Source organism: Muntiacus reevesi, chromosome 12, assembly GCF_963930625.1.
Source record: "Muntiacus reevesi chromosome 12, mMunRee1.1, whole genome shotgun sequence".
NCBI lineage: Eukaryota > Metazoa > Chordata > Mammalia > Artiodactyla > Cervidae > Muntiacus > Muntiacus reevesi.
Genome location: NC_089260.1, coordinates 70,789,319 through 70,802,832, shown reverse-complemented (window position 1 = coordinate 70,802,832; position 13,514 = coordinate 70,789,319). Strand labels below are relative to the sequence as shown.

General features: G+C 47.1%; 1 protein-coding gene across 5 annotated transcripts in view; it reads left to right on the top strand.

The window, feature by feature from the left end:
- ZFAT (zinc finger and AT-hook domain containing) overlaps positions 1 to 13,514 on the top strand; it is a 144,499-nt gene that overhangs the window by 66,588 nt on the left and 64,397 nt on the right. For all 5 annotated transcript variants that reach the window (XR_010658660.1, XM_065902975.1, XM_065902976.1 and 2 more), the window contains 3 exons: positions 9,298 to 9,385; positions 10,318 to 10,467; positions 12,008 to 12,181. Coding sequence is in view for 4 of the 5 variants with exons in the window: in XM_065902975.1 (XP_065759047.1) it covers positions 9,298 to 9,385; positions 10,318 to 10,467; positions 12,008 to 12,181 (412 nt within the window). In the remaining variant the exon portion in view is untranslated. The remainder of the gene's footprint in view (positions 1 to 9,297; positions 9,386 to 10,317; positions 10,468 to 12,007; positions 12,182 to 13,514) is intronic.

Below are 13,514 nucleotides of genomic sequence, written 5' to 3'. Positions count from 1 at the left end.
GAAGCTGTTGAGAGGCTAAGTGAGATGACGCCTGCCGAGTACTGGGCATGCTGAATCATAGTGAGAGCGCAGTCAGCACTGACGATCACTGATGATCCTATCACGTTACTCCTTGGAGGCCCTGCGAAAGAATGCCTGCAAAGCATTTTTAAAAAGTGATATGTTAATTCAAGGTGCTGTTAAATAGTCTCATGGTGGTAAAAGCTGTCTGTTTCTCCAGTGGGTGATCCTATAACACAGTGAGTGAGTGTTTATTTTCGAATATGCTCCTCTGTCTTGAGAGCCCGGCACGGAGAGCGATTCGAGACTCTCCAAGCTGTAGGGGAGGCACACCTGGCCCAGCTGTGCCTCTGCTCCAACCACGTCCCTTTCTCCACGCAGACAGGGCTTCAGAAACTTGATCTGGCACCTCCGTTTCCTGGCCTGAAATCACTAGCACTCAGGAAGTGTGTTACCAAGGGCAAAGTCAGGGTGTTTTGGGTTTAGTGGGTATAGTACTTTGGGGTTGGATAACTGGATTCAGATATTGCCTTCAGTAATCACACAGGCTGTGTGACACTGGAACAATCACTTGTCCTCTCTCAGACTCGGTAGCCTTCTGTGAAATATGTATTAAAAAAGCATATTGGCTCTTTATACACACACATATATACATGTGTATGCACAGACATATTCACACATGCATTATACACACCCACACGTGTGCACGCATGTATCACACATACCTCTACATGCAAAATATACATGTACACATACATATGTCTTTGTATCTGTACATAGGTCTCTTGGATTATTGGGACATTAAATGGAGCGTTCTGAGTAAAGAACTTGGCTCAGTGCTTGCACAGGCGACTATGTAGCTGCTTCCCACCACCTCCTCCCTCCCATCAGTGACCAGGCAGCATGACTCAGAGTCAAGGGTGCATTGCCATCAAGGAAACATGGGGACCTGGTCAAGGAAGTTAGTCAATGACATTTCTGAACCCTTTTTTTTTTTTTTTTTTAACAACACTGGGCAAACTCTGTGAAAGGAAGACTTGAGAAAACTAAGTTTGGTTCTAGCATGTTAAAAGTTCAGACCCCATAGCCACCTCTGAGATCTTGGGCAAATTGCTTAGCATCACTGACCCTTAGTATTCTCCTCTGTGAAATGGAGATATGTTACTTTCTTTGACTTCTCCAGATAGTGAAGATTAATCTAGAGAATAAGTATAGAACACCCAGGTCAGTGTTTTTTCAGCCCCCAGGTCATGATCCATTAGCGGACTGTGAAATTAGTGCAGTGGATTACAACTCTTCAGTTCAGTTGCTCAGTCATGTCCGACTCTTTGTGACCCCATGGACTGCAGCACACCAGGCTTCCCTGTCCATCACCAACTCCGGAGCTTGTTCAGACTCATGTGCATCGAGTTGGTGATGCCATCCAACCATCTCATCCTCTGTTGTCCCCTTTTTCTCCTGCCTTCAATCTTTCCCAGCATCAGGGTCTTTTTCAATGAGTCAGTTCTTAGCACCAGGTGGCCAAAGTATTGGAGCTTCACCTTCAGCATCAGTCCTTCCAATGAATATTCCGGACTCATTTCCTTGAGGGTTGACTGGTTTGATCTCCTTGCAGTCCAAGGGACTCTCAAGAGTCTTCTCCAACACCACAGTTCAAAAGCATCAATTCTTCAGCGCTCAGCTTTCTTTATGGTCCAACTCTTACACTCATACATGACTACTGGAAAAACCATAGCTTTGACTAGATGGACCTTTGTTGGCAAAATAATGTCTCTGCTTTTTGATATACTGTCTAAGTTTGTCATAGCTTTTCTTCCAAGGAGCAAACGTCTTTTAATTTCATGGCAGCAGTCACCATCTGCAGTGATTTTGGAGCCCAAGAAAATAAAGTCTCTCACTGTTTCTAGTTTCCCCATCTATTTGACGTGAAGTGATGGGACTGGATGCCACAATCTTAGTTTTTTGAATGTAGTGTATCTTAAAAATGAAATAGAATGAAGTAGAAATTAATCAGCACTCTTTACCTATAACAAGGTAATAAGTTTTCAAGGTAATTGTTTTCTGAGACCTTTGGTTCCGTGTTTCAGTGTGTTTATATGCCAGTGTGTGTACATGTATGTTCTCGGTGGTGATGTCAAATGGGTGACCTCTTGTGTAGGTCCCATTAGATGAGTTTGCAAGTCATTGACCCCGATGATGTAATTTATGACATCCTGAATCAGCAATACTTGGGGGTAATTGTTATGAATGAGATTCCTGGCTCATACCTCCACCATAATTTGTGTGTGGTGGGGGGGGGACCTGGGAACCTATTTTTAAATCAAGTTCATCCCGACACAGACGTGTGAAGTAGCAGGAAGTCAAGCTTCCAGTGGATGTTCAGGATATATCAGTCTGTCCCCTTTGTTCCTGGCTTGTGCGCCTTCTCAGGAGCCCTTGCAGGCACTCGATGCTCAGGGCACCGTGACTGTCACCAGCCTTCACCTGGGAGGAGCGGACTCATTCTGGTCTTGTGTCCTGACTCCTTCACTTGTAAGTGGTGTGACCCCTTGTCTGTAAAAGTGGAGTGACAGTCCCGGCCTCCAGGGTTTCCGTGGGAACATCTATGAGGGACCCAGCAGAGGTCCAGGCATGGGGCAGGGCAGTCGACACTAGCTCTTTCTTCTTGTTAGTGGTGGTAGCAGGAGAAGCCATAGTCACAGTGGTGGTGGTGGTGGCTTTTCAGCAAACATTTAAAATCAGTGCCTGTCATGGAGAAGTGCCTGGTCTGTACTTGTCTTTAAAGATACATATATAAAACTTCACCTGTTATTTTCTGGAAGTAAACTAAAATAATATATTGCCAACAATGCACAGAGAAGTAGAGGGAGCTTTTTTTTTTTTGAAGTAGAGTAAAATGTTATTGAACTAAAGCGATTGCACGAAAGTTTTTTCCTTTCCAACAGCTGTGAGGGTATATGGTCGTTTCTTCTGTTATCACAGACCACCTGTTTCTGTGCCGCCCTGTTTGGATATTTATTCCCTGGGGACCTCAGGCTGCAGAGTTTCCTGTGTATAAAGCAACTGCCCATGAGTAAGGCCGAGGACTGGAAGTGAGGGGCATGGCCTGACTAAGTGGACAGGAAGAGCCTGGAAATTGAAATCCAGGCTGGAGCACATTTCCGGCTCTTTCCTAACTTGCTAACTTAGCCACAATGTTGTGTCAGTTTTCTGGTCTTTGTCACACTTTCTCCATTTGTTTTTCTGTTGCTCAGTCATGTCCGACTCTTTGTGACCCCATGGGCTATAGCACAGCCTTCCCTGTCCTTCAGTCTCTCCTGGAGTTTGCTCAGACTCATGTCCATTGAGTCGATGATGCCATTCAACCATCTCATCCTCTGTTGCTCCCTTCTACTGCCCTCAATCTTTCCCAGCATCAGAGTCTTTTCCAGTGAGACCACTGTTCGCATCAGGTGGCATAGAGCTTCAGCTTCAGCATCAGTCCTTCCAATGAATATTCAGGGTTGATTTCCTTTAGGATTGACTGGTTTATCTTCTTGCTGTCCAGGGGACTCTCAAGAGTCTTCTCCAGCACCACAGTTCAAAAGCATGAGTTCTTTGGTGTTCAGCCTTCTTTATGGTCCAACTCTCACATCCATACATACATATGTGACTACCGCACATGACTGTTTTCTCCTTGTCCTGTGTTAGTTCATGGTCTCTGTGTGCTGGCAGTTCTCATGAGCCCTGTGAGGGCAGGGTCAGAGTCTCCCAGCTCTGTGCTCAGCACCGTGCCTGAGCTGACATGGGACCCAGAAGGGTGGAGGAAAGATTGAGTCCGTTGAGGTTAGCATCTGCTAAAACCATGGGCTTTTTATTCCTGAGAAATTGTTCAGAGTGGAATCTCCCATTTTATTTTTTTTTAATCTTGATGTCAGATACTTTATAGATGTGCTTATGTGATAGTTAATACACTCGGTGGCTGAGTAGGAGGCAGATTTGGTGTTTTCCACTGACAAGTAGTTTCAGACTTGAGAATAGCCCATTTGCTTCAGGGGCCAAGGCGTAGGCCAGGGCTGGGTTCACCCATCACTGTGAGCTGGGCTGGGAGCTTTGCCCCCAGAGCTGCTCCCATAGCCCCTGCCCCCTGTTCCCGCAACACAGGGCTACTGCTTCCCTTCTTTCAAAGAGCTCTGCAGTGCTTTGAAGGCATTTCCATCAGAGCAAGCAAACAACGGGGGCTGGGCTCTCTTCCCTTCATTACCTCATGGGGCTCGCACTCTCCTCCTCTGCGAAGGACTCTTTTAACCACTGTTCTTTTCAAGTTTCCTGTGTCAGTTTGGGTTTTCATCTCTGGTTGGGAACTGAGGTTTTTGAAAAAGAAATAAATGAGTCCTTAGAGTGTACCCTTCTCACAGCACCCTTTCCCACTGCCTGTGTCCTTCTGAGAGTCTTCAAAGGCATCAAGAAATGAGGGGCCCTGATAAGCTCTAAGATAAATTGCTTTCAGACTATCATAGATTAAAAGAAAAATCAAATAGCAAGGGCTCAGGAGAGATCACTGTAAACTCCTTCAAAGCCCTTCTGAACGCCTCCATCAGCTCTGACAACGCCCAGGCAGCAGTGGGTGGTGACAGCCCCCTGCAGAATGTGTGTGGCGTGTGCCCAGGGCGTCTTTCAGAAGGGCACGTGAGCATAAGTTCGTCTGCAAGATCTAGGAGTGATGGAGTGACCTAGAAGGTCAAGGGCATAGGAGGACAGTGACAAGCCTGGACTCTGTGATATAGCCTGGGCGGGAGTCTGTGGCATTAGCTGAGCAGAAAGCTAGGACCGTTTCATGGGAACTGCCTGGACCCCTTAGGCATCTGGGCATGGCAGGCCTTGCTTGGAACCCAGATGCTTGGTGGGAAGTGCATCCAGACTGGTTGTTCAGAAGGTCTTCCATTTCATTTTTGTTTTTGAATATCAAGTACATGTTTCTTGGGCTTCCCAGGTGGCACCTGCCAATGCAGGAAACGCAGGTTCAGTCCTGGATTTGGAAAGATTGCCTGGCAACCCACTCCAGTATTCTAACCTGGGAAATTACATGGACAGAGGAGCCTGGCGGGCTACAGTCCATGGGGTTGCAAAGAGTCAGACACGACTGAGCGACTGAGCAAGACAGCAGCGCACTTTTCTTAAGTGAGCTTCAGGAACCCCAGCCCCAGGAGACATTCTGCTGTAGTAGCAGTCCACAAAAGAATTTGGAGGAATGGTCACTCAGAGGCCCCTTTGGGACTTCCCAGCGTGCATTAGCCCATAAGAAGGTCTGTTGGCTGAGTCTGAGTTGCATTAATGGCAAAGCTAAAACCACAGCAGCAAAGTCTTTCAGACTTTTTGGGCTCTCGTTACAGGCTAAGCTCTGTTCTGAGCACATAGTGTGTGTTTTCTTTTGATAAACCTTTTTAGAGCAGTTTTAGATGCACTGCAAAACTAAACAGAAAGTACAGAGATTTCCCCATATACCCCCTGTCCCCCCACAGGCACAGCTTCCCCTCCTCTTGACATCCTGTATCTTAGCGCTTTGCCTTTACTGCAGTTATAAACCTGCATTGACACATGGAGTAACGCCCAGAGTCCATAGTTTACGATAAGGCCCAGCCTCGGTGCTGCACATTTTTGGCGTTTCGACCAATGTGGAATGATGGATATACCTTATGAGAATGTCACGCAGAGAAGTTTGACTCCCCTAAAACTCCTCCTTGCTCCTCCTCCTCATCCCTCTCTTTGTCTGCCCCCTGGCTACCACGGATCCCTTTGCTGTCCTCATCGTTCTACCGTTTTCAGAATGTCTTCTAGTTGGAGCCATAGAATATGTAGCCTTTTCATATTGGCCTTTCTTTTCTCGTAGTTATGCATTTAAGTTTCTTTTTCTTTTTATTTTTTTTCATTTATTTTTATTAGTTGGAGGCTAATTACTTTACAGTATTGTAGTGGTTTTTGCCATATGTTGACATGAATCAGTCATGGATTTACATGTGTTCCCTTTCCCGATTCCCACTCCCTCTCCATCCCATCCCTCTGGGTCTTCCCAGTGCACCAGCCCTGAGCACTTGTCTCATACATCCAACCTGGGCTGGTGATCTGTTTCACCCTTGATAGTATACTTGTTTCAATGCTATTCTCTCAGAATGTCCCACCCTCGCCTTCTCCCACAGAGTTCAAAAGTGCATTTAAGTTTCTTATACATCTTTTCAAGACTTCATAGCTCATTTTTTTCTTAGAGCTAAATAACAGTCCATTGTTGAGATGTACCACCGTTAGTCCATTCACATACGGAAGAACATCTTGGTTGCTTCTAAGTTTTGTCAGTTATGAATAAAGCTGCTTCATCCGTGTGTAGGTTTTTGTGTGGACATGAGTTTTCAATGCGTTTTCAGCTCATTAGGGTAAAAAGCAAGGAGTGCAATTGTTGACTCTTATGGTAAGAGTGTTTTAGTTTTGAGAGAAACTGCCAAATTGTCTTCCAAGATGGCTGTATCAGTTTGCATTCCCATCCGGAACTAATGAGAGTTCCCACTGCTCCGCATCCTCACCGGCGCTTGATGTTGTCAGTGTTCTAGATTTGGACCATTCTGTAGGTGTGAGATGGTGTCTTGTTGTTTTGCGTTGGATTCTCTGTTGACACATGATATGGAACATCTTTTCACGTGCTTACTTGGCATTTGTATATCCTCTCTGGTGGGGTGTCTGTTCAGGTCTTTGGCCAGTTTTACCAGATGTGTCCTTTGAAAACATTCTCTCTCAGAATGTGGCTTGTTCTTTCAGTGTCTTTCACTGTTTATCAGTTCTTTTTTCTTTTCTCATGATTAATGCCTTGGGTGTTGGATCTAAAAAATCATTACCATACTCCAGGTCATCCAGGTTTTTTTCTGTGTCTTCTAGAAGTTTTATAGTTTCGCATTTTGCTTCTAGATCTGTGATCCAATATGAGTTAATATTTGTGAAAAGGTGTGAGGTTTTTGTCCAGGTTCACTTTCTTCTTTTTGCACATGGCTGCCCAGTTTCAGCATCATGCTGAGATAACTGTCTTTGTTCTACTGTGTAGTATTTGCTTGTGTGTCAAAGATTAATTGACTGTGTTTAAAAGAGTTTATTTCTGGACTCTGTTCTGTACCATTTGATCTATTTGACTCTTATTTCACCAATATCACATGCTCTTCATCACTGTAGCTTTATAGTCAGTTTAGAAGTTGAGTAATGTCAGTCCTCCGACTTTGCTCTTCTCCTCTATCATTTTGTGTAGGCTTCTGGGTCTTTTGCATCTCCTTATAAACTTCATAATCAGTTTATCAATACCCATAAAATAACTTGCTGAGATTTTGATTGAAATTACATTGAATCTACCCATCAGATTGGGAAGAACTTTTGTCCAGACAACATTGAATCTTCCTATCCTTGATGTTGGAATAGCTCTACATTTATTTAGTGCTTTGATTCCTTTCATCAGTTTTAAAGTTTTCCTCATATAGATCTTGTACATATTTTGTTAGAATTGTTTATACCTATTCATTGTAAATAATGGTATTTATTTGTACCATTTCATTTTTTGTGTGCTAATGTAAATTGTTCTGTGTTTTTAATTTCAAATTTCACTTGTTCATTGCTAGTATATAGAAACGCAACTGGCTTTGGTATTTGCCATAATTGTTTATTAGCTCCGAGTAACTTTGTCTATTCTTTGAGAATTTCTTCTTAGGTGATCATGTCATCTTCTTTCTCATTCTCTGTATCTTTTATTTCCTTTTCTTATCTTATTGCATTAGCTAAGGCTTCAGATATGATGTTAAAAAGGAGTGCTGGGAGGGGGCATCCTTGCTGTATTTCTGATCTTAGTGGGAAAGTTTCTGGTTTCTCACCATTAAGTAGTGTTAGCTATAGGTTGTTTGTGGATTTTCTTTATTGAGTTGAGGAAGTTCCTATCTATTCCTGGGTTATTGAAATTGCTTATCATGAGTAGGTATTTGATTTTGCCACATTAATTTTCTGCCTCTATTGATGTTATCATGTGACTTTTATTTCTTAACCTGTTGATGTGATGGATTATATTAATTAATTTTAGAGTGTTGAATCAAATGAGATAAATACCACTTGGTTGTGACTTATAGTTTTTTTTTAAAACATTTTGGGTTTTATGTGCTAATATTTTGTTGAGGATATTTGTATCTGTGTTCTCGAGAGATACTGGTTTGTCATTTTTTTTCCCTTTGGCTGGGCTTGGGTATTTTCTTTCTCCCATGAAGACATGGCATTCTCCCTCTTGCAGGTCTCTGTCTAAATTTTCCCTTCTCCTAAGAACATTAGTCATATTGGATGAGGGCCTGCAACCTCATCTTAACTGATTACATCTGTAATGACCACGTTTCTAAATAAGGTCACACTGAGATACTGCGGGATTAGGGTTCAACATGTGAATTTGTAGGGGACAGAATTTAACCCATAACATCCACTCTCTGAAAGGTTTTCACGGGAAATGGCATTAAAGTGACCATTAAAGTGAGAGGAAACATGGATGAGCTATACAGAGCTTTCATTCACCAAAGCTTCTCCCCAACTGAGGATGTGGCACCGCAGGCAGGCGGGCAGGTGACAGTGCAGAGTGGACGCCTTCCCTGCGGCCTGGATGGGACGTGGCCTGGGGGTGGTCAGGGCCTGAGGTGGGGACCCGCACGCTCGAGTTCCAACGCCGGCTCTTCCTCAGAGTCCTGGGGCTCGTCGCCCTGGGCCTTGGTTTCTTAATCTGTAACAGCGTAATAATGCCTGTCCTTCAAGAGTGGCTGTGAGTCTGATTAAAATAACTCACGTGCACACACGTCTTGAGCACTGGAGGGTGAAATGTTCATCGGGTCTTGGAGATCTAATGTACCGCACGGTGCCCAGAACCAGCAGTATGTACCTAAGGTTTGCTAGAGGGCAGATCTTGTATTAAGTGTTCTTGTTGCACACATGATAATCTTGATAAAGGAGGCAACTTTGGGGGATGATGGAAATGTTAACTTTGGGAGATGATGGTCTCCGTTGTAGACCCTGAGGCTGAGCTCTGCTCTCGGCTGGCCCAGCCGCATCCACAGGACTGTTATTTCTAAGGTCAGTCTCTCCCTCATGAAAGGGAGGCGAGGCCACTGCCCTGCTGCCCTCGAGTCTCTGGGCCGTGCAGGGCCGGCTGCGGGCGCTGGGAAAGGTGTCTGTGTGTCTCGCTTGTGGTGGTGGTGGTAGTATTTCCCACAGACCCTGGGTGTAAATGAGACAGTCCATTGATTATGTTCTCTTTCTGTTAAGGACAAAAGGAGTTATTCTTGTCCTGTGTGTGAAAAGTCTTTTTCAGAAGATCGATTGATAAAGTCACATATCAAGACCAACCATCCCGGTAAGGTTATGCATCTCAGAGTGGGAGACCGATTTTAAAAATGCTCATGTTTATTTTAAGATACAGCATTGTATAGCAGCTATGTTAAATGAAACTAAAGGAGAGATGAAGATATGAGTCAATTCAAGGGGAAGAGTTATCTTTACTTACAGCTCAGGTGTTTATATAACGATTTGCTTTATTTTATCGTTTTATCTAGTCTTCAGAGGCATCTGGCCCCAGGCTCATGGCTGTCCTCCCCTTTGTAAAACTGTGCTGCCTGCCCAGGTGGCGCTTGTGGGAAAGCACCTGCCTGCCAATGCAGGAGACTTAAGAGACATAAGAGACATTTGATCCCTGGGTCAGGAAGATCCCCTGGAGAAGGAAATGGCAACCCACCCCAGTGTTCTTGCCTGGAGAGTCCCATGGACAGAGGAGCCTGGCGGGCCACAGTCCATTGATTCCCAAAAGAGTTGGACACAACTCAGCGACTCAACAACAGCAACAACCAGTTGACACAAGACTTTCTTTTTTGCAGTTGGGTTGTTTGAATGAAGTTGTCGTGTTGCCTGAGTTCCTTGTGTTCTACAGGACACCCCCACCCCAGGGTGCTGATTCACTGGGGAAGCCCAGTCTTTCCCCCTTATTTCCCATATTCTGCTCTTGTCCGACTTGCCTTGTCATACTGCTTCTCAACCCCTCACATTTTGTGTTAGCAGGAGTCTGGTCTGAGAGACTCAATCTGCTTCTGGTGTAGCTTTTCAGGCAAAAGCTCTCTCCCATGGCCCCATGGCCCCACGAGGCACAACTTACCTTGCTGCCTCAGAGCTGCCAGGATTGACTGCGCGGGGTGGGGTGGGGTGGGGTCCAGGCTCTGTCTCGAGGCCCACTTAACCTCTCACTGGAACCACGGTTCTTTGGCCGCTTCTGGTTGTCATCTGCTTTTCTTCTAGAGGTTTCCATGAGCACCATCTCCGAGGTTCTCGGGAGGAGGGTCCAGCTAAAAGGGCTCATTGGCAAGAGAGCCATGAAGTGCCCGTACTGTGATTTCTATTTCATGAAGAATGGCTCAGACCTTCAGCGTCACATCTGGGCTCATGAAGGTGCGTGTCCCTCTGTCAGAACGGAGCGTGTGTGTGATTCTGTGCTGCCTATGGGAGTTCTTGGGGCTTCCCTGGTGGCTCAAACGGTAAAGAATCTGCCTGCAACGTGGGAGACCTGGGTTCGATCCTTGGGTTGGGAAGATTCCCCTGGAGAAGGAAATGGTAATCCACTCCAGTATTCTTGCCTGGGAAATCTCATGGACAGAGGAGCCTGGTGGGCTACAGTCCCATGGGGTCGCAAAGAGTTGGACACCGTTGAGTGATTAGCACTTTCACTTGGGGTTCCTTAGGAGGAAGCCATGTCCACACCCCCTGCAGCTAGAATTCTCTCTACCTACTGCAAAAATGTGTCTGCCAGCCAGCTGAGACCAGTAGTTTCAGCTGTGCATGACTCAGTCACAGGGAGCAGAGATGTGCAGTCTTCACGGCCTGCTTGGAGCTGTAGTTGAGCAAGTCACCACGATTTCTGTGCAGAAAGTGAGCTTCAGGAGAGCAGGAACCAAAGCTCTGGCCCAGTCTTGGGGGTGACCCTGGTAGTCGCCCCGGTGCCCTGCGGGTGGTGGTGTTGAGAAGGTGCTGGGGTACTGGACGAAGGAAGGCCCCGAGGACAGCAGATCCTCCAATTCCGGCAGGTGGGGAAGGCCTGGGTGGAGACCAGGCAGGGGGAGGAGGGGGGCAGCCTGTGCCCCGGGGTGCTCGCCTGTGCGGGGAGGCATAGGCCGCACACGGGCAGCGGGGCAGCTGATGGTTGGGGTCTGCCAGAGACAGTGGGGCTGTACTTCTCCCCCTGGGAGGGGACGTGGCCTTCCCAGCGAAGAGGCTTGGAGCCCTGCAGCTGGGGGGCGGCCTTCCTGTGAGTTAGGAACCCACAGTGCTGCAGTCAGGATGACAGGACAGCTCCCCAGGGGCACAGATGAAGTATTTTCTACAATCTGTGATCAAATGAATGGTTCAGTAAAGAGAGCAGTAACTGATGGACACGGCAGAAGGAGCTGAGACCAAAGCCAAGGTTGGGAGATACTTTTTCTGGGCCCTGGCGGATAGTCGGGGAGCGGAAGAGGACGAGCCCAGTGGTAAGGATGCCCCGGCAGTGGGGCCGTCAGCCCCGCAGCAGCGCCGGGCGTGGTGAAGCTCCGCTCACCTTGTGAGCTGAAACACGCTCTCACACGTGGTCCTGCGCGCTCGGGCCTACCGACTTTTGCCAAGGCCCTTGGTTAGCGCTTGTCAGTGTAACTCAGTTCAGTGTAACTCACTGTGAAGTGCAGTGGACAGTGCAGCGGTCATGACAGGGGGTTCGGGGGCACTGATGGGGAGGCAAGGAGGAACTCTGCTGCAGGCCCAGCAGGAAGGGCATCGTAGTTGGAAGGAACAGCATGGGTCAGAGAGAGGCCTAGGGGAGTGTGCGGTGTGTGCACTGCTTTATTCACAGTGGACAAGGGGATGTGTGTGTGTAGACATGTATGCGTATACATTCCTTCAGATGCACACACGTATACATGAGTACATATGTTCATCTCTCTGTTTTTTCCTCCTCTGACAGGTGTAAAGCCCTTCAAGTGTTCCTTGTGTGAGTACGCAACTCGTAGCAAGAGCAACCTCAAGGCTCACATGAATCGTCACAGCACTGAGAAGACCCACCTGTGTGACATGTGTGGCAAGAAGTTCAAGTCCAAAGGGACGCTGAAAAGCCACAAGCTCCTTCACACCGCCGACGGTGAGTGAGTGATGCCACAGCGAGCTTTTTCTCCTAGGAGTGCGGTTTGAGGTGGACCTTCCAAGTCCAGCCTATGCCGTGGTTGTGTGTGGGGCAGAGGGGAGCCAGGGTCTGGAATTTCTCTTCTGAAGGAGGGCAGAGTGACCTCGCCTGCTTCCCCAGTGCCCCGGGCTCTGTGCTGACCCCACCCGTGCTTGCTGGACACTTGCTGCACATGTGTGTGTGTGTGTAAGCATGTGCATGCATTTGTGGGGGGTGGGCGTGGAGGGAACTCTGCCCCAGGGAATAAGGAATCCTCAGGAGACCTTGATCTGGAAGCTTCAGTCCTGTTCAACCCTCCCTCCCCACCCGAGCCTGAAGACCTTGAGGAGTTGCCATGGCTATACCTGCTGTGTGTCCCAGTCACCAGGAAAGTCTTCCGACAAGGAGCCAAAGAGACAGAGAAAGGCAGAATTGCACAGTTGTTTTAGGAAGACAGGCAGCTATACAGTAAAAGAGCTATCACATTTAAAATTCTCCTTTAAACCACAAACTTATGAGGGTCTTCTCAATATTCCATGTAATGAGATTAATAAACTGTACCAATGAAATGTTATTTTAGCACAATTACGTACAAAAATCAGAGTCTGCTGTAAAAACTGAAGTGGTTTCAATGGAGATTTTTTGTTTTAGCACACAGAGGATGATCCTGCTGGTCTGTTCTGCCTTTAATTTGAGGTGGTTCTGGGGGTCTGTCTTATGTACTGTCAGTGAACCCGGCCTGAGGGCCTCGAGGGAAAGCTGAGCGCTTAGCCTGGAATCCATCGGAACTTAGGATCAGGTTTGCCTCGGGCTGCACCAAAGCCAGAGCCCTGCTATTCATTCAGACTCAAGCAGTGTGCTGTAAATTAATAAGTCCATAATCAAAATAATTAAAAATACAATGACAGTAAATCCGTCGTATCCTGAGTAATGGAAGCATTAAGTCGTGTAATTATTCATGAGTTCTCACACCTCCGCCAGCAATAAGCCTCACTGATGTTTCTTGACAGGGCAAGCAGATTATTCCTGAAGTCCCCAGTGATGCCCCGGTTACGAGATGCGGCGGCCCCCAGAGCCAGGAGGGTCTGGCGTGTCCCTGGGCCACTGGGTGGGGTCTGCGGGCTCGGGAGGGGCGCTGTGATCTCTGCCTGGCCCCGAGCTCTGGCCTCGGCACTGAAGGGTGCTGAGACACTGGCACTCACGTCTGATCGGGCACCGCAGACAGGCCTTCGGGGTCTTAGGGGGATGGGATCGGCATGAACAGCCATGTCCCAGCCAGCATCCTCGGGATACTCAGCCCATCCCTCCTCTC